At 44.3% G+C, this 19,987-nt stretch overlaps 1 protein-coding gene across 5 annotated transcripts in view; it reads right to left on the bottom strand.

The window, feature by feature from the left end:
• Positions 1-114: 114 nt before the first annotated feature.
• LUZP1 (leucine zipper protein 1) overlaps positions 115-19,987 on the bottom strand; it is a 90,202-nt gene continuing 70,329 nt past the window's right edge. For 4 of the 5 annotated variants that reach the window (XM_041765222.1, XM_041765226.1, XM_041765223.1 and 1 more), the window contains 2 exons: positions 5,643-8,824; positions 115-4,061 (listed from right to left, as the gene is read on the bottom strand). In XM_041765222.1, coding sequence (XP_041621156.1) covers positions 3,906-4,061; positions 5,643-8,705 — 3,219 coding nt within the window. In that variant the 5' untranslated portion in view covers positions 8,706-8,824 and the 3' untranslated portion in view covers positions 115-3,905. Of the gene's footprint in view, positions 4,062-5,642; positions 8,825-12,620; positions 12,673-19,987 lie in introns of those variants that run through there. The other variant, XM_041765225.1, reaches the window with a different exon arrangement.

Here is a 19,987-nt window from a genome sequence, read left to right as displayed (position 1 = left end):
ACTAATTAGCCAGTTATTTTAAATAAAACAGTGAGCTATACTAGCTGCACCGGTGCAGAGACAGCAGCTGTACTCAGATGACGACAACAAAATGGCATCACTGACTCACACAGCCCATGGAAACTAGGGAGCTTTATTGGTTACATATTGTGCTGCGGAGCCAACAGACAGCATTCGAGCCAGAGGATACATGCAGACAGGCAGCTTCCACTATACACATGCACCCAAGGAGCCCCGAGTCACTGCTCATGGCTTCGCCCTGGTTTCCAGCCACAGGGTCCGGCCTCCTCGGTCCCATGCTTGGAGTGGGAATGTAGAAGCTGCCACACCTGGACTCCAAGGGGGCAGGGGTGAGACCAGAGCACCTGCCTGAACAAGCAGATGTGGACTGACTGCTACTGACGCCCCCCCACAAAGGGGCCTGTAATGCATTAACAGTTTTTTGAGGGCTACTTCCCCAGCCCTCCCAATCTTTAAAATACAAAAAAATAGACTTTATTCTCTTAAAAATACATTCCATTCAATACATGTTCTGAGCTGTGAAGCAGCAGGAAAATAGGGCTCCTTTCCTATGATCTTGGTTGTGAGGCTTTGAGGAGAACCCTGAGCCCCACCCGGGGTAGTCAAAAGATAATCCCTAAAAGCAGCTCTTCCAAAGCAGTCCTGTCAGAGTGACCACAACAAACCCCACATCAACAGAGGCGGCTAGGGACCCCAAGGCTGGCCCCTGCACTTTTACTGGGAAGTGGTAGCACTTGGCACTAACCCACTAAATGTAAAGCACTAAAACTTCCCCAGGATGACAGGTCCAAGATCAACAGAGCCTCCCCACACCCCATGAGGGGCGCAGGATTTCTGTGCAGACTCGCCCGTGGCTGAGGTTGGAGTCGTTGGCTCTACTGCAGATCCCTTCAACCCAGGCTGTTTTGTTGCCACTCCAATGCAAAAACAGCCATGGCTTCTTTGCCTACCATCCCTGCAGCTTTCTCTCTAGTGGTTTTTCATACCAGAGTGGTGAGAGACCGGCCTCTGGCACTCAGCCACCTCAAACAATTACTCTAACCACGGGCTCATTGGGAAGCCCTCCCACAACTGTCCACCTGCAGGTGAAACCTGGAGTTAGAGCCACACTGCAGCAGAGGTTTGTCAGAAAAGTAGGTTTGTTGGAGGGGACAGTGGGAGTACTTGGTTGAGTGGACAGCTATTTGATTACCAGGTCTCCCCTTCATGTAGAAATTTCCACCAGGACCCCTGACAGTGAGGTCTAGATGGTCACACAGAGGTTGCTTTTCAGAAAGGTGCCTTCCAACTTTGGAATCTGAGAGCCAGCCTTGCCAGCCATTTGAAACCCAGAGGAACGAAGCCTCCAGCCTTCATTTGCTATTAAAATGGTATCTCCTGCAATGCTGAGGACATTTAAAAATAAAATCTATTTTACAATGGTTCTAGAAAGTATGCAGATTAAGGAAACATAATATTTATCCTGAAATAATTGTTACAATCAAACCCTATTGCACTCAGATTTTAAGATAGCAGCCCCTGACCAGAGGGTTCCACAACTGTCCCTCTTCCACAGAGCATTTTGGGTAGTGGCAGGTGTTGGTGCTGCTGCAACATAGAAAGATCCAGACTTTGGCACCAGGAGCTACAGCACCAGAATCCAGGGCTCCAATGCCCAAAGACAAGAATTATTGGCGAAATCTTTGTAGGCATGGCTTGGCACCCTTTTGTTTCCACCAGTAGAGAAGAGCCACAGACTTGGTTTCCTATAACCTCAGATGACCCCTGCAAATGTCCATCTCCTTTGGACTCTCAAGATTGCCAACCAGTGAAGAATGGCAGGGGAGGCTACACGTGAGGTTGCAGCCTTAGGCAAGTGAGTTTCTGGCCAGTGATCCAGGAGAAGCAGCAGGAAGATATTTTGAAAACAGCGTCTTAAACTGAGCATCTGAGGCAGCATTGTGGAGGAAAGATCAGCTACATGGCAAGGCTCTTAGACTGGCAAAATTCCAGAAAATGGAAGTAGGCACAAAAACATTCCCATCCCTGAAAGGAAGCCAGGTGTGCCCTGGGCCTCCTCCAGGGTCCCAAGTCTGACGGCAGACACGGGCAGAGTGAAAGCTGGTTCCCACACGGAGTGTGGGCCGGGAAGATGGCTCATGAAGCACAGCAACACGAGATGGCCAACTTGTGTCCTGAAAGCCAGGGGACACTGTGTGGCAAGTGGGCAAGGATGGCGCCAAAAGGGCTACAGAAGCCATCTAATCTCTCATCTTACAGACTAGAAGAACAAGCCCAAGGGAGCTTCTCCTGGTTCATCCTCATGTTAAAACGTGGAAAAAATAAGGCCCAGGAAAATGGGGGGGGGGGGCGGCGGCACACCTTCCCCAAACCCATCTGGATGCTACCTTCTAAAAGAATCACCTCCCCACCCACAGGACAGTATAAACAGAATAATCCCAGAATGCCAAATTTAGGACCCTCAGAGACCATTTCAAAGAATTTGTTTTATAGCTAAGGAAACTAAGGCCCCAAGGGGACAGCGACTTGCCCAGAGCCACACAGCCTTCCTGACTCCTAGTAATGCTCTTTCACTATGAAGGAACAGCATCTAGCCATTGGAGAGGGGTCCCTTCTTTGAACTGAGAGTGGTAGCCAAAAAGCAGTGCCAAGAATAAATGTTTCTTTTTAACCCCCCACCCCCACCCCGACCCCAACCCCTGCCGTGACTGGTATAAGGAAACGAATCAATTTTTGTTTATGTGGCTTCCTGAAAGGTTTGCTGCACTATGCACTGTATAAACCTGGGGCCCTCAGTAGGCATTTACTACCTTTCCACCAGTGAAGTCATCGTAATGACAATTTGCAGAAACCAAGGCCCACTTCTGTAGGAATGCATCAGCTTGGTAAAGTGCGAGACCTCCTCCACAGGGGATGAAGGAAGAGGGACAAAGTCCATGCCTTTCATGGAAATATTGCTTTGTGGAGTGACGGGAAACACTTCTTCCTGCCCACTTTCCCCCTTGCTGGGCCCTTTCTAGAAGGCAGAGTACGCTGGGTCAGGCCCAGTTCAGTCCAGGAGTATTCTGACGGCAGAAATGACGGAGTTGGCCTGAAGTCTCCCGCCACAGGAGAGGAGCAGGGCAGTGCCAGCAGCATTATTGGTGCCCAGGAAAGGAGATGCATGAGGCTTATGCGCTTCCAGGTGCCTTTGGAAGGTGAGCAGAGAGCCGGGGGCGGGGGGAATAGGACATCATTCTAATAGGTGGGTACCCGTGTGCTCTGCCCCCAGGAAAGAATCAGCCGGGGGGCTATGTCAGAGAAGCTTCAGCCTACAGCTTGGTCCTATAGTCTCTTAGAGGCAGCACAGACCTCTTCTGCTGTCCCAGGCTGAGGAACTCCAAAGGGGAAAGGAGTGGAAGCCTCCCAGGTGGAGCTGGTGGCTGCTAAGTCTCGCGGGTACTTGGGCCCCTAGAGCAAACAAGGAGTGAACCGATGCGGTGAGGAGAGTAAGAAACTAACCACACTGAAGGGGCTGCCCTCCGACCCCCCGAGGAGCAGAGAGGAGCTTTCAGCTGCTGCTGGGTGGTGAGGATACAAGGGGCTTCTGTATCTTTCCCCACCCGGGGGCCAGAGGGGCCCATCCGACTGGGGACAGGAACAAGGAGAGAGGACTCATGCATCAGGGAAGGCTGGGCCTGGGTGACTTTGTCCAGCTTGTAGTTTCTGATTCCCTCTGGCCAACTGGCAAGACGACCCGAGCCATAGCCTGGTCTGCCGTTGTCTCCCAGCCAAGGCCCGGCCTGGTCTAGCGTGGTTAACTGGGCTCGCATCCTTCATAGGGCAGGAAGGCAGGAGAGCAGAGAAGCAGGAGCACAGAAGACCGCAGACCTCACCCAGCTGGCTCAGTTGTCCTCAGCGCAGGGCCTGGCCGGCCGTAACCGTTCCTCGGCCCGGGCTCGCCCGGGCTCCAGCGGCCCCTGCTTCGCAGGCAGTTCAGATCGCTCCAGGGAGTTGTGCAGTCGCCTGTGGACGCCGAGTGTGCAGTCGTCCCCCTCCTCCTGTGCCAAAAAGGACAGAAGTGAGCTGTGGAGGATAGCAGCGGGTAACAAGACTGCTCGCTCCCTACCCCAGGGGTCCTCTCCAACCTGGCAGGGAGGTACAGTGTAGGCTGACCATACCCTAACTACAAAGACTTGTTTTGGTCTGAGGACAGGCTGACTTACATGCTCCTTGGAAACTAGGGTAGACGACGCCCTGAAGCTGCTGGGGCTCGTAGGGTAGGACAGGGCATCGGCTGGCCCCATGACTCGGGGCCTGGCAGTCCCTGAGCTCTGCACGTGCAGACTGCACGCTTCCTGGCGGAAGCCATCTCCCTGGTTGGGGAACAAGGAAGTATACTAAAAAGGAAGCCAGACCATGCTTTTCCTTCTTCCCAACTACCAAAAAGCCAGGTGTCTTCCCCTTCAGGTCCCATACCTAAGCCCTCCCCTTCACTCTCTGACAGCCACAGCCTCAGAGACCTACACACCCCTCTCTCTGTCTTCACTCCTCTTCTACCAGAACTCTGCCTTTCCACTGTCCTCTCTGGTCCTTTGAGCAAATGCAGATCAAAGAATGTAGAACAGTATGAATGAGAGGGTCAGGGTGCAGGGTAGAAAGCACTGGATTCAGAACTAGGAGGAACCTTGGATTCAAATCTTAGTTCTTCCAGTAATTCACTTGGGCGGTGTTGGGTTCGGTACTTGGTGTCTCTGACCTTCGGTTTCCGTATCTAAGAAATGAGGCTAATACCTGCCCGCGGGGCTCTCAGGAGACTGAGCTGGTGGGCAAGTGCTTGGTCAGACACTGAGCACCCTGTAAGGACTTACAGAATGGTTCAAGCTAATATACCATCACCTGCCTTTCAAAAAGAAGGAAACCACGTCTAAGTCCAAAACGTCTTACATCCTCATAGGCTCCATATCTAAGACCCTCCCAGAGGCTTCCCCTTCAGGTGCTGTTCTGACCCTCAGATGAGGAGGTGGTGGTGGATTTTCTCTCCTGTCATGAGCCGTACTGTATCAGCCCTGCCCTCAGACTTGGACGAGTGTCTGGGGCAGAAGGTGACATGGGCACAAAGCATGTAAAATAGGCCCCGAATGAGCCCTCGCTCCCTGCATCCCCCGCGTCCAGCAGCTGGCAGAGCTCTGCTGTGGGAATCCCTTCCCTGGCTCTCAGCTCTACGCACCACAGAAAGGTCAGGGCTGCCCTCGCTCAGAGCTCCCCAGGGGCTGCAGCTTCCCTCGAGCTTCTAGGCGCTGCTCTGTGGGGCTTCAAGGGGAGGGAGTGCCTTTGGCTCCCCTGGCAAAGCCAGAGAACAGAGGCCAGACCTCCCTTTTTTTGTGTGGCCTTCACAGATGAAAGAGACAAACTGGGAGAGAGGGTTTTGGAAACTCCTGCTGCTTCTCTACCAAAATACCTTCTTCAGTGTACTTCATCCTTCAAGGCTAACCCCACCTTATTTTCCGCAGTTCTCCGAGCAGCCCAGCTCTACCCAGTATTTCCCAGCCCTGGGCCACAGTGGCCAGAAGAAGGGACAGCAGGAGAAGGGGAGGGAGAGAGGATGGGCCCAGGGAGAGAGGGGGAGCAGTGGGGCTCACCGCGCCTGCCGAGTGGTTCCAGGCTGCAGCCGTGGCGGCGTCTCCCACTCGATTCCGACGAGTGAGCACCTCAGACACGGTGAGACTACTCTGGGTCCTTCTGGAGGCGAGCTCGGGGGCATCCCCTGAATTTCCTGCCCTTTGAGTGCCCTGCTCACCAAGGTGCAACCTGGACTGTCCAAGGTCTGAACAGTCTGTGGCGGCCCTCTGGGTGTAAGCATTGGTAGCTTCCACATTTCTACCTATTCGAGTTGGGGGGTCTTCTAAAGAGTTCAAGTCTCGCCTACTCTTCCAGGTGTTCCGCACAGTAACATGTCTAGCATCTGAAGAGCCCACTTCTGAAGGGGCACTATGGCTTTTCCACCTGATTGTCTCCGCTGGGGGTGCATGGCTATTTCTCTCCACAGGATCTGATGGCTTGATGATAATGCTGCTCCGAGAGACCACTGTTTCTGGCCTGTTCTTCAGGGGCCCATCTCCCATTCTTTCAGCTTCTGTGAACTGTAGGGCGATGTCATGTTTGTGAATGGAGAGCTCAAAGGGGGAGCTGACGTGGTTGCTAACTGACGTGAGCTCTGCTGGCCCCACCTGGATGTTGCTGGTGGATGTGTGCCTCTCCCGCGGGGCCTCACCTGGGGTGGATCTAGGGTTGCTGCTGTCAGAGGGGTAGATAGTTATGCTGCTTGTCACCTTGTTTGGCCCTGGCTTGGAGGTGGATTTCTGCTTCTCCGTTGTGGCCTCAGTTCCAGATCCTCCCATGATTTTTTTCACATCCTTATCAATGATGACAGGTTTGATGATGGCTCTAGACCGCAAGGCCTCTCTGGGGCTGAAGGGCCGTTGGCTTTTTACCCCAGCACCATTGGCATCTGGGAACTCTGTGGCATTGGTGGAGGCTCTGACAGTTTTCACAGATTCATTTTCTGTCCCAACATCTTTATCATTCTCAAACAGGGAGGTTTTAAGTCCTCCTCGGGATTTGGCTTTTTCCCTAGAGTTGGGTTGGTGTTTGGGTTCTGGCTCCGGAGTAATGGTTGTGTTTACCAGCTTGGCAGTGACAAGAGATGTCACATCCACATCATCATCTGAGTCTGGCTTCTCTCTGCCACTGGACTTGATGACTCGGCACCGCAGGGCCTCATGCTGACTGCTGTCTTCCATCACAACTGCTACGGGTTGGTCTTCTTTATTTGGGGTTGAAAAGCCCTGAAGGATGTTCTCTTGGCTTCTGGAGCTATAAGGATACTTTGATAAAAGTGGAGGCTTGGCATTTGGGAAACTGGTATCAGCCTCTGGGCCACTAGCAGCCTTTTTGCCCTTGCAGAGCCCTTCTGAGGAAGATCTTCGAGATGAGGCCAGAGCTCCAACTGCCTTAGGACTGCCACAATCTGAGGCCTGAGTTAACGGACTTCCATTGCCAGGTACCTGCCCCCTCTTGCCAAAGGGGGCCTCAGTGGAGGTGTCAGAAGCCTTGTCAGCTCTACCCAGTATGTCATTGGGAACAGATCCCTGGGTGCTATGGTCACTAAATGTTCGTGTTGTCTTCTCCACTTTTCCCTTCAACCCACTGTCAGTACCTGGCTTGGGAGTACCCTTCCAAACTTTATTGTGCTCCTGAGCAGCTGGCGGGTAGCGGCTAAGCACTGATGGCTGTTCCCTGGACTTCTTCCCTTCACTCTGAGAAGAGCCAGGTGCAAATCGATCCTCAGTTCTCCTTGTCTCCTGAGTCCCACTGTCCGCTGCTGCCCCTATGTTGGAAGCTTTGGCTGCCCTCCTATTGGTGAAACTGGGAGAGGAAACCTGCCTGTTGCCCAGAGAATAGTTTTCATTGTTGAGAGCGAACTCCCTGTTGCGATGCCTCTCCCGCTTATGCAGAGGGGACAGTTCCCGGGGCGTGTGTTTGGATGCAGGTGCCTCACTCCCGTGGCCTCTCACCTTAGTCCTCTCATGCCTGCCTTTGCTGGACAGGAAAGCCTCGTCTCCTTCTACCTCCCCATTCTCTAACTCTTTCTGCTTCTTGATTTGTAGCTTGATCTCCTCCAGCTGGCTGGCTAGAAGTTTGTTTTTATTTTGTTCACTTAGGTAATTATCCTGAAGATCATTATTTTTGGCCCTCATTTTCTTAAGCTCCTCTTCCAAAAATTCAAAATGTTTGATTTGTGTCTTAAGTTTCTCAATCTCTTGGTTAAGATCTTTAACTTTGTTGTCTTCCTGATTTCGGTTCTTTTCGTTTTCTGATTTGTTTCTTGTTTCATTCTCTACCTGCTTTAAATAGTCCAGCGTGCCCTTCCTTCTTGATTCTTTGCATGGCAGTGTGGAGGAGATCCCATCCTCAATCCGTAGGTCATTTCTTTCCAGAAGATTAGAAGCATTCCTTGTATAATCTCGGTTCATTTTTTTGTTCTGCTCCAGTTTCTGAGTGAGCTCTTTTATCAGTTTCTCATTTTCTTTCTCCTTTTCATTCAAGTATTTTCTCTCACTTACAAAGCTCAGAGTTAACGACTTCAGCTTTTCTAACTCTGACACTAAACTCTGTTCAGTTTTATCTAGGCGGTCCTCGGAAGATTCCAGTTCTTTCACTTTGACCCTGAGCATCTCCAGCTCAGAGGAGATCTTCTTTGTCAGGTTTCTCTCCTCATTCAGACTCAGACACAGTTGAGTACAGTCATTCTTACTCCTGCTAAAGGCCTCCTCCAGCTTCTCCAGTTCAGCCATTCGTTTCTGAAGCCGCTCGATCTCAGATTTCAGCTCCCGGGTGAGGTTTTCCTCCTCTTCCAGCTTCTCCTTCATCAGTTGACACAGGTCCTCTGCTCTCTTAATTTCCTCATCTTTGCCTTCAATTCTCAGCACTCGCTGGCGCAGCACTTCAATCTCTGCCAACATGCTGGAGTTGCTGCCTTCTGCCTGAATCACCTTGTCCTGGAGATCCAAGAGCTCATCCTCTGCTTTCTGGAGGTTTTTTGTGGCTTCCTCCAGCTCATCGAGGCGGCGGCTTAGACTCTGTAACTTAAACCGCAGGTGGCGGCTGGAGGCGGTCTCCTTGTAGCTTGTAAACTCAGCCATGTCTACTGCCAGCCAGCACGGGCTCCTAGAGGCATCCAGTTCCACTCGAGGGGATGAGAAATGGTTACCTTTCTCTTGGCATCCACAACCTTCTTGGGCAGCCGGAGACCATTATCAGTCTATAGAAGAAAAGCAGAAAGCATGTCAGGGGGCAAATCTCAAACCTGTACTTCAGCTCCCAGTTGTAGTAATTCTTGTGCCTGGAACACAGGCGCTCAAATTTGTTAAATGAATGAATTTCAGTAATCCCGCAGGAACACCCTGGTGCTTTAAGGTGGATACTTAGGTGATTACCTAGTTTTATCCTAATGAAGAATGTCACCAGAGGCCACATGGCAAAAAGGCGTAAAAGAATGCCTCATTTCTCATGGCAGGCTCTAAGAAAAATCACCTCTTGACATTAGGGAGATAATAGGACCTAGGCTCCATGAGAGGAGAAAGAAAAGGTTAGACCCCTAGAGAGTCTATAATTTTGGGTGTGCCTTCACCCGAGTTCTGAGTTCAAATTTACCCTGCCTTGAGTGATATGGTATCAACTTGTCCTCACTGAGAATCTAACCTAAAATGGTCTCAGCCTGGCAAAATCCCTGGGAAACCTAGCAGAGGTCAACAAAATACTCCTGAGAGACACTCTCTCTACTCAGGTCACACAAGAGTCCCACAGATAAAGTCCTGCTGAACCTTGGGTTTACTATTCTAAGTTACAAAACACATAAGGACCAATCTTTTACTATTTATATCAATAAGAACCAAGGTTTGTAAGATAGATTAAAGACCAGAAATTAAGCACATTCCAATGTTTAAAGTTGACAAACCAGGAGACAAGAAAAAGATGGTGTCAACAAAGATCAGAAGATTTTAAAATTAACCAAACTTCTTCACTAGAAATGGAAAGAAAAATGGCAAATTAGATGCAAGTGAAAAGTACAGTGGCTGAGAAGAGATATACGGAGATTACAAAGGGCAGCACAAACTTAAAAGATTTTGTGAAAGAAAAGCTAATTAGTGGCTCAGTCAGTTAAGCCCCCAACTGTTGATTTCAGCTCAGGTTTGATCTCAGAGTCATGAGTTCAAGACCCACCCTGGGCCCCATAAAGGGCATTAGGCCTACTTTTTAAAAAGGGGCAAAGGGGACCTGGGTGACTAAGTTGGTTAAATAGCTGCCTTTGGCTCAGGTCATGATCTCAGGGTCGTGGGATCGAGCCCCACATGGGGCTCCCTGCTCAGTGGGGAAGGCTACTTCTCCCTCTTTCTCTGCTCATGCTCTCTTTCACCATCTCTCTCAAATAAATAAAATCTTCAAAAGAAAGAAAGGTTAATGGATGGGGAATAAAATTAACACATTTAACAAAAGGAAGGAATAGAGAGAATGGGGGGACGCAATATTTGAAGAGCTACTAGTATTTTCAAGAGTTGATGAAAGATAGGGAGCTTCATATTTAGGAAGCAAGGTCCCAACCAAGCAGGGACAAAGTTAAATCTGCACCTAGACACATAGTAAGGATACAGAAGAATACCACTAAGAGAAGCAACAAGAAGGAAAAATATATATGTACTCTATGAAGTAAAATGAAGTAGATTCTCAGAAACTTGTGTCAAATAAAAGACATGGTAAGACTTTTAAAGTTCTAAGAGAAAATAATAACCTAGAAGAAGATACCCTGTGAAACTATGAAAGAAGGTACAATTAGAAACTCTTTCAGAACAAAAAAAGAGAAATAAAAACCTAAGTATTCATTATTAACACACCTTCACTGAAAAAGCTATTTATGGATTTATGATAATTGAGAATATAGAAACTGGGGCACGTGGGTGGACCAGTCGGTCGAGCATCGGACTCTTGATTTTGGCTCAGGACATGATCTCAGGGTTGTGGGATCGAGCCTCATTTTGGGCATCACGCTCAACAAGGAATCTGCTTTCCCTTTCCATCTACCCCTTTCCCTACTCATGCACACACACACTCTCAGAAAAATAAATCTTTCACTTAAGGCAGGCATGATACGCAAGAAGGAATGGAAAGCAAAGAAATTAATCCAAACAAGCATTGGTTCAGTTAAACAATAAACAAAAGTTAATTGGGGACAGGAGGGGGTAGGGCAGGATAAAACCAAAGTGGAACTAAACCTAAATGCTGGGTAATAATATGTAAGTCATAAAGAAATCAGAATTCAAGTGTTCGTAAGAAGCTGTAGTTTGGGGGAAGAAGACAGTTAATTATAACTAACCTTAGACCTTGTTAAGAGTAACTGCTAATTATATATCTAGTAAGACATTAATAAGCAGAATATATATAAAAGAACTCCTACATGTTAACAAATAACATGATTTAAAAATGGGCAAGTGGGGCAGCCTGGGTGGCTCAGCGGTTTAGTGCCACCGTCAGCCCAGGGCATGACCCTGGGGACCTGGGATCGAGTCCCACATCGGGCTCCCTGTGAGGAGCCTGCTTCTCCCTCTGCCTGTGTCTCTGCCTTTCTCTCTCTCTGTGTATACACTCTCATGAATAAATAAATAAAATCTTTAAAAAAAAATAAAAATTAAAAAAATAAAAAAAGGGCAAGCGACTTGAACAGACATTGCTCCAAAGATAATATCCAAGTGGCCTAGAAGCATATGAAAAGATACTTGATATCATTAATCATTGGGGAAATGCAAATCAAAATCACAATGAGAGAGATCACTTCATACACATCAGGATGGCTACTATCAAAAAAACAAGTGTTGGTGAGAATATGGAGAAACTGGAATGCTCATGATTGTTGGTGGGAAAATAAAATGGAAAAGCTGCTATGGAAAACAGTATGGCAGCTCCTCAAAAAATTAAAGATAGAATTACCATATGACCCAGCAGTCTTCACTCCTGGGTATAAGCACAAAAATTCAAAACAATCTTGGAAGAGATATTTGCATACCTATCTATATTCACAACAGCGCTATTTGCAACGGCCAAGAAGTGGAAACAACCCAAGTGTCCATCAATGGATGAATGGAAACACAAAATGTAGTATATGTTAAAGTGAAATATTAGTCTTTAAAAAGGAGACTCTGACATGCAGTACAACCCGGGTGAAGCTTGAGGACACTGTGCTAAGTGAAACCATCCAGTCACAAAAGACAAATACTTTATGATTTTACTCATATGAAGTATCTAGAATATTCAAATCCATAGAAACAGAGCGGAATGGTAAATGCCACAGGGTTGGGGAGGGGAAGTGGGAACTGTTGTTTAATGGGTATGGAATTTCAGTGATGCTAGATAAAAAATGTTCCAGAGATTGGTTTGCACAACAATGTGAATATATTTTAGGTTATGCATTTTTACCACAATAAAAAAAAATCTTAAGGCAGGAGAGAAGTAAAAAGCATACAGAAGGTAGGGCTGACTTCCAGTTTCTGGTCTAGTACGTTAGGAAGTCATCACTGTGTCTTAACATATAAAAAGCTGAACAGTTTGAAAATCCAGGAGAGAAATGAGGCCACAAAATCCACTTCTCGAAAAATTAGACAAGTGGATGCAGGGAATCATAATCTAACAGAACAGAAACTCACGAGTATCTGTGGGAATCGGCACCAGGGTAGGAAAACCTATAACTACAATTGACAAATTGCTAGAGGCCCAGTGTGGACAACTCTGCAAATTAAGAACATGAGGCAGTCTCAATCTTAGGGGGATGCACTGCATTTTGTGGACTTTACCTCCAGGAGCTGTACAAGGTTCTCACGGTGAAGATGAGAGAAAACTCCCTTGAGCACCCAGCAGGGGGAGGGTTAAAGCAAGCATTTTCAAACCAAGCCTGCAAGAAGGGAAATACCCAACTCCAGCTCCCTTTAGCCATCCTGTATCACCTAAGGGGCATGGGAGTTTGGGGGAGCATGAGAGTCTGAGAGAAGAAGGGGAGAAGGCCTACTTACCTCAGTTCTTTCTATCCAGGACATCATGTCCTGCTTTCATCAAAAAATTACCAGGCATACTAAAAGGCAAAAAAGGCAGTTTGAAGAAACAGAGCAAGCATCAGAACCAGACTCAGATATGGCAGAGATGTTAGAATTACCAAAAATTTAAAACTATGATTAATATGCTACGGGCTCTAATGGAAAAAGTAGACATCATACAAGAACAGAAATGGAAATTCTAGGAATCAAAAAAGTTAAAATCAGAAACATTGTAACAAATAAATAATGCCTTTAAATATCTCATTAATAGACTAACAGAGCTGGGTAAAAAAACCTCTGAGCTTGAGGGTATGTCATCAATAGAAACTTCCAAACCTCAAAAGTAAAGAGACTTTAAAAAAAAGAAAGACAACTACAAAAGGTTATAACATGTAACAGGAATCATGGAAAAAGAAAAAAATTTGAAGCGATGACTGAGAATTTCCAAAAATTAGTGTCAGATACCAAATAACACCAAGCAGGATAAATGCCAAAAAGATAAAAGAAAAAACAAAAACCCAACGCTAGACATATCAAATTCACACTGCAGAAAATCAAAGATATGGAAAAAACCTTGAAAGACTCACAGGGAAAAAACCACCTTACCAATAGAGGAACAAAGACAAGAATTACATCTGTCTTCTCAGAAGTTATGCAAGCCAGAAGTCAGTGGAGTGAAATATTTAAAATGTTGGGAGGGAGGTGGGGGGGAAGCCACCAATCTACAATTCTGTACCCTGCAAACACAAAAAAACTTCTATACCACTTCAGAAATAAAGGAAAAATAAACACTTTCTCAGACAAATAAAAATTGAGATCCACTGCCAATAAACATAGCTTGCCAGAAATGTTAAAAGAGTTCATCAGTGAGCAGAAAAATAATATAGGCACCAGGGCAGCCCTGGTGGCGCAGCGGTTTAGCGCCGCCTGCAGCCCGGGGTGTGATCCTGGAGACCGGGGATCCAGTCCCACGTCGGACTCCCTGCATGGAGCCTGCTTCTCCCTCTGCCTGTGTCTCTGCCTCTCTCTCTCTCTCACTCTCTGTGTATCTCATGAATAAATAAATAAAATCTTTAATAAAAAAAAATTCAGACTACATAAAGGGAGAGCATTAAGATAAAAGTAAAATGGCATTTTTCATTTTTATTACTCTCAATTGATCTAACAGATAATAGTTTGTTCAAAATCATAACAATGAAAAAAAAATCATAACAATGTATTCAATGGCTGTAGCTTAAATATAAATAAAATTAATGACCGCAATGGTACAAGGGACACAGAACTAGAAACACTTTATTATAAGGTACATGTACTACCTATAAATCTACACTGCAACTCTAGGTCAAACACTAAAAAAAAAAAAAAAAAAAGTTTTAATCGATATGCTTAGGACAGAAACTGGATCCATATAAAATGCTCAGTTAAAACCACAAAAGGCAGAAAAAAAGACAAAAAGGAACAAAAACGGGCAGCCCTGGTGGCGCAGTGGTTTAGCGCTGTCTGCAGCCTAGGGTGATCTTGGAGACTGGGGATCGAGTCCCACGTCAGACTCCCTGCATGGAGCCTGCTTCTCCCTCTGCCTGCGTCTCTGCTTCTCTATATGTCTCTCATGAATTAAAAAAAAAATAAAAAAATTTTTAAAAATCTTAAGAAAAACAAAAGTATAGATGTTTAAAAAAAAAAAAGGAAAAAAAAAAAAAAAGGAACAAAAACACAAGAGCATATAATCACTTTAAATATCAACTGTCTAGGGGATCCCTGGGTGGCTCAGCGATTTAGCACCTGCCTTTGGCCCAGAGTGCAATCCTGGAGTCCCGGGATCAAGTCCTGTATCGGGCTCCTGGCATGGAGCCTGCTTCTCCCTCCTCTCTCTCTTTCTATCATAAATGAATGAATGAATGAATGAATGAATGAATGAATGAATCTTTTAAGATAAATAAATAAATAAATAAATAAATAAATAAATAAATAAATAAATAAATAAATAAATAAATATCAACAGTCTAAATATACCAAGTGAGAGAGACTGGTCTGAGTAGATAAAAAATCAAGACCCAAATATACATTTACAAAAACCCACTTAAAATATATATATTTTTTTAAGATTTTAAGTAATCTCAACACCCAAGGTGGGGCTCTAACTCCCAACCCCAAGATCAATAGTCATGCATGCCCTCCACCAACTGAGCCACCCAGGGGACCCAACTTTAAATTTAATTCCAATATAATTAATGTACAACATTATATTAGTTTCAGACGTACAACATAGGGATTCAACAATACAATGTATTACTCAGTGCACCCACTCTAAAATTTTAATAAAGTACATAATGACTAGGGGCGCCTGGGTTGCTCAGTAGGTTAAGTGTCTGACTCTTGATTTCAGTTCAGGTCATGATCTCAGGGTCATGAAATCAAGCCCCATACTGGGTTCCATGCTCAGGAGGTAGTCTGCTTGAGATTCTCTCTCTCCCTCTGCCCCTCCCTTGCCCTTTCTCTAAAATTAATAAATCTTAAAAAAAAAAAAAAGATTAAAAGTTAAGGGACAGAGAAAGATATGTCATGCTAACTAATCAAAAGGAAGTTGGAGGGGTGCCTGGGTGGCTCAGTTGGTTAAGTGTCTGCCTTTGGCTCAGATCATGATCCCAGGGTCTGGGATGGAGCCTGCTCAGTGGGGAGCCTGCTTGTGCTTCTCCTCCCCACTCATGCTCTCTCTTGCTATCTCTGTCTCTCTCTCTCTCTCAAAATCTTTAAGAAAAAAAAATACACATACACACAGCAAAAGGAAGTTGAAGTAGCTACGTTAATTTCAGACAGCGGATTTCAGAGCAAGTGAAATGAGGGGAAAAGATAGACATTACATAATGATATAGGAGTCTCAATTTTCCAAGAAGATATAACAATCCTTAATATGTATATGTACCTAACAATGGAGCATCAAAATGTGTGAGGCAAAAAAAAAAAAAAAAAAAAATATGTGAGGCACAAACTTACAGAATTGCAAAGAGAAATAGATGAATCCACTATTATAGCTAGGAGACTTCAGCACCCCTGTCAGAAATGGACAGATCTAACAGGCAGAAAATCAGAACATAGTTGAAGTCAACAACACCATCAATCAAGTACTACATCCAACAACAGAATATGCATTCTTAAGTTCACATGGAACATTCACCAAGAGAGACCACATTCTGGGCCAGAAAACACAATTAACAACTTGAACAGAACAGAAACCATATACTATCTACTCTCAGGCCACAAAGGAATTACACTAGAAATCAATCCCAGAAAGCTGGAAAGTACTCAAATATCTGGAGATTAAACAACACACTTCTTTTTTTTTTTTTTTTTTAATTTTTATTTATTTATGATAGTCACAGAGAGAGAGAGAGAGAGGCAGAGACACAGGCAGAGGGAGAAGCAGGCTCCATGCACCGGGAGCTCGATGTGGGATTCGATCCCGGGTCTCCAGGATCGCGCCCTGGGCCAAAGACAAGCGCCAAACCGCTGCGCCACCCAGGGATCCCAAACAACACACTTCTAAATAATACATAGATCAAAGAAGAAGAAATCGAAATTTTTGCTTCCATCTTAGGAAACTAGAAAAACAAAAGCAAATTAAAACCAAAGTAAACTGAAGAAAAGAAAAACTGAAGGAGTAATCAACTTGTTCTTTGAAAAGATCGACAAGGGATGCCTGGGTATTCAGTGGTTGAGTACCTGCCTTCGGCCCAGGGCGTGAACTTGGAATCCCCGGATCGAGTCCCACATAAGGCTCCCTGCATGGAGCCTACTTTTCCCTTTGCCTATATCTCTGCCTCTCTCTGTGTCTCTCATGGGTAAATAAATAAAATCTTAAAAAAAAAAAAAAAAAAGATCGACAGAATCAATAAGCCTCTAGCCAGGCTAACAAAGAAAAAAGAAGACACACATTATTTTTTTTTAATTTTATTTATTTATGATAGTCACACAGAGCGAGAGAGAGAGGCAGAGACACAGGCAGAGGGAGAAGCAGGCTCCATGCACCGGGAGCCCAACGTGGGATTCGATCCCGGGTTTCCAGGATCGCACCCTGGGCCAAAGGCAGGCGCTAAACCGCTGCGCCACCCAGGGATCCCAAGACACACATTATTAATACCAGCAGTTAAAGAGAGGATGGCACTACAGATCCCATGGACATTAAAAGCATAATAAAGGATTATCAAAAATTCTATACCTACAAATTTGATAACCTAGATGAAATGGACCAACTGCCTAAAAGATACAATCTGCCAAAATGCACACAAGAAGGAAATAGATCATCTGAATAGGACTGTATATATTTAAGAAATTAATAATTAATAACCTTCAAAAACAGGAAACACATCAGGCCTGGATGGTAATTATTAAAGATAGAATTACCATATGGTAATCACAGGTAATTGTAAAATACACTTAAGAATAACTATAATTATACCAATTATACAATTTTCTACAAACTTCCAGAAGTTAGAAGCAGAGGGAATACTCCCCTCTAGAGCATTCTATGAGGCCTGCATTACCCTAACACCAAAACTAGACAAAGATCTTACAAGAAAAAGAAAACTACAGACTAATCACTCATGAACACAGATGAAAAATCTGCAACAAAATGTTAGCAGATCTAATCCAACAATGTATAAATAGAATTTTAGACCATGACTACATGGGATTTATCCCAAGTATATACAAAACTGGCTCAACATTCAAAAATAATTAATATAATCCAGAATATCAACAGACTAAAGAAGAAAAATCACATAATCTTATTAAAAATTACAAAGTATTGACAAAATCCAATACCCATTCATGATAAAACTCCCAGCAAACTAGGAATAGAGGGAACTTGCTCAATTTGATAAAAATCTACAGTTAGCATCATACTTAATCGGTGGAAAACTCAAAACTTTCCTGCTATGACCAAGAACAAGGCAAGATGGCCCCCCTTACCACAGCTTCTCAAAATTGTACTAGAAGTCCTAGCTAATGCAATAAGACAAGAAAATAAGAAAGAAAAGAAGAAATAAAACTGTCTTTGTCTGCATCGACATGACTAGAAAATCGAAATGAATCAACGAAAAAAAATTCCGGGAACTAGTAAGCATTATAGTAAGGCTGCAAAATACAAAGTTAACCTACAAGTCAGTCACTTTCCCACATACCAGCAATGAACAAGTGGAATTTGATGTTAAAAACACAATATCATTTTAAAACACACACACACACACACACACACACACACATTTACATTAGCACCTCCCAAGAAAGAATTACATTAAGTATAAATGTAACAAAATATGTACACAATCTATATAAGAAAACTATAAAACTGATGCATCAAAGAAGTATTAAGTCAATGAAGAGATAGTCCATATTCATGAATAGGAAGACTCAATATTGTCCAAATGTTAATTTTTTCCAACTTGAGATATACGTTCAATGTAATCCCAATCAAAATCTCAGCAAATTATTTTGTGGATATCAACACACTGATTGGGAAGATCCAAAGAGCCAAATCATACTGAAGAACAAAGTTGGAAGACTGACACTCCTTGACCTCACAACTTACTATAATACTCCAGTATTCGAGAGAGTGTGGTATTGGTAAAGAACACACAAAGCAACAGAACAAAAAACAGAGCCCACAAATAGATCCACATTAGCATAGTCAGTTGAACTTTGACCAAGAACCAAAGGCAATAACAATGAAGCAAAGACAGCCTCGTCTTTTCTGGTGCTGGAAAAATGAACATCCACATGCAAATCAATGAATCTAGACACAGATCTTACACTCTTCAAAAATATTAACTCAAAATGGATCACAGACCTAAAAATAAAACATAAAACTTATAAAATGCCAAGAAGGTAACATAGGAGGAAACTTAGATGACCTCAGGTATGATATAATGATGACTTTTTAGATACAACACCAAAGGTGTGATCCATGAAAGAAATAACTGGTAAGCTACACTTCACTAAAATTTCACTCTTTAAAAGACAATGTCAAAAGAATGAAAAACAAACTACACACTGGGAAAAAAATATCTACAAAAGACCCATTTGATAAAGGAGTGTAAACATAAAATGCCAAGAACTCTTAAAACTCTGGATGCCTGGGTGGCTTAGTGGTTGAGCATCTGCCTTCAGCTAAGGGCATGATCCCGGGGTCCTGGAATCAAGTCCCATTTCAGGTTCCCTGCAGGGAGCCTGCTTCTCCCCCTCTGCCTATGTCTCTGCCTCTGTGTGTGTGTCTCTCATAAATAAATAAACAAACAAATAAGTAAAATCTTTTTAAAAAAAGTCAACAATAAGAAAAGTCTGATTTAAAAATGGGCATTAACAAAGATTTCACCGGAGAATATGTATATTGGAATATACATATGCCAATAAGCATATGTAAAGATGCTGCACATCATATGTCATCAGAGGAACACAAAGCAATAAGAAGATACACTACACACCTATTAGAATGGCCAAAATCTGGAACACTGACAACACCAAATGCTAGTGAGGATGTGGAACAAAAGGAATGCCCACTGCTAGTGGACATACAAAATGAGACAGCTCACTTTGGAAAACAGTTCGGTGATCTCTTACAAGTAAATGCACTCTTGCCATACACAATGCAGCGACAGCATTCCTTGGTATTTACCCAAAGGAGTGAAACCTGCATGCGAAGGTTTCTAGCAGCTCTATTCACAAATGCCAACACTTGAAAGCAACCAAGATGCCCTTCAGTAGGTGAATGGATAAACTGCGGTATATACAGATAATGGAATATTATTTAGCTAAAAAGAAATGAGCTGTCAAGCCATGAAAAGACAAGGAGGAAGCTTAAAAGTAAAATAACCCAATATGAAAAGGCTATGTGACCCCAACTATATGACTTTTTTTTTAAGATTTTATTTATTTATTCATGAGAGGCACAGAGAGAGAGAGGCAGAGACACAGGCAGAGGGAGAAGCAGGCTCCATGCAGGGAGCCCGACGTGGGACTGGATCCTCGGACCCCAGGATCAGGCCCTGGGCTGAAGGCGGAGCTAAACTGCTGAGCCATCCAGGCTGCCCTATGACGTTCTTTAAAGGGCAAAATTATGTAAACTATGGAGACAATAAAAAGATCAGGGGGTAGAAAGGAGGAAGGGATAAAGAGAGTGAATTTTTAGGGCAAGAAGGCTACTCTGCATAATACTATAATGGTGAATACATCTCATTATAAATTTGTGCAGATTCAGAAACTGTGTAACACCAAGAATGAACCATAATGTATACTGTGGTCTCTGGTGATAATGACATGTCAATGTGGGTTCACCAGTTGTAACAAATGTT

Source organism: Vulpes lagopus, chromosome 8 (assembly GCF_018345385.1).
Source record: "Vulpes lagopus strain Blue_001 chromosome 8, ASM1834538v1, whole genome shotgun sequence".
In the NCBI taxonomy this organism is placed as follows: Eukaryota; Metazoa; Chordata; class Mammalia; order Carnivora; family Canidae; genus Vulpes; species Vulpes lagopus.
Note: the sequence above shows the minus strand (reverse complement) of the source record. Positions and strands in the feature narration are given on the sequence as shown.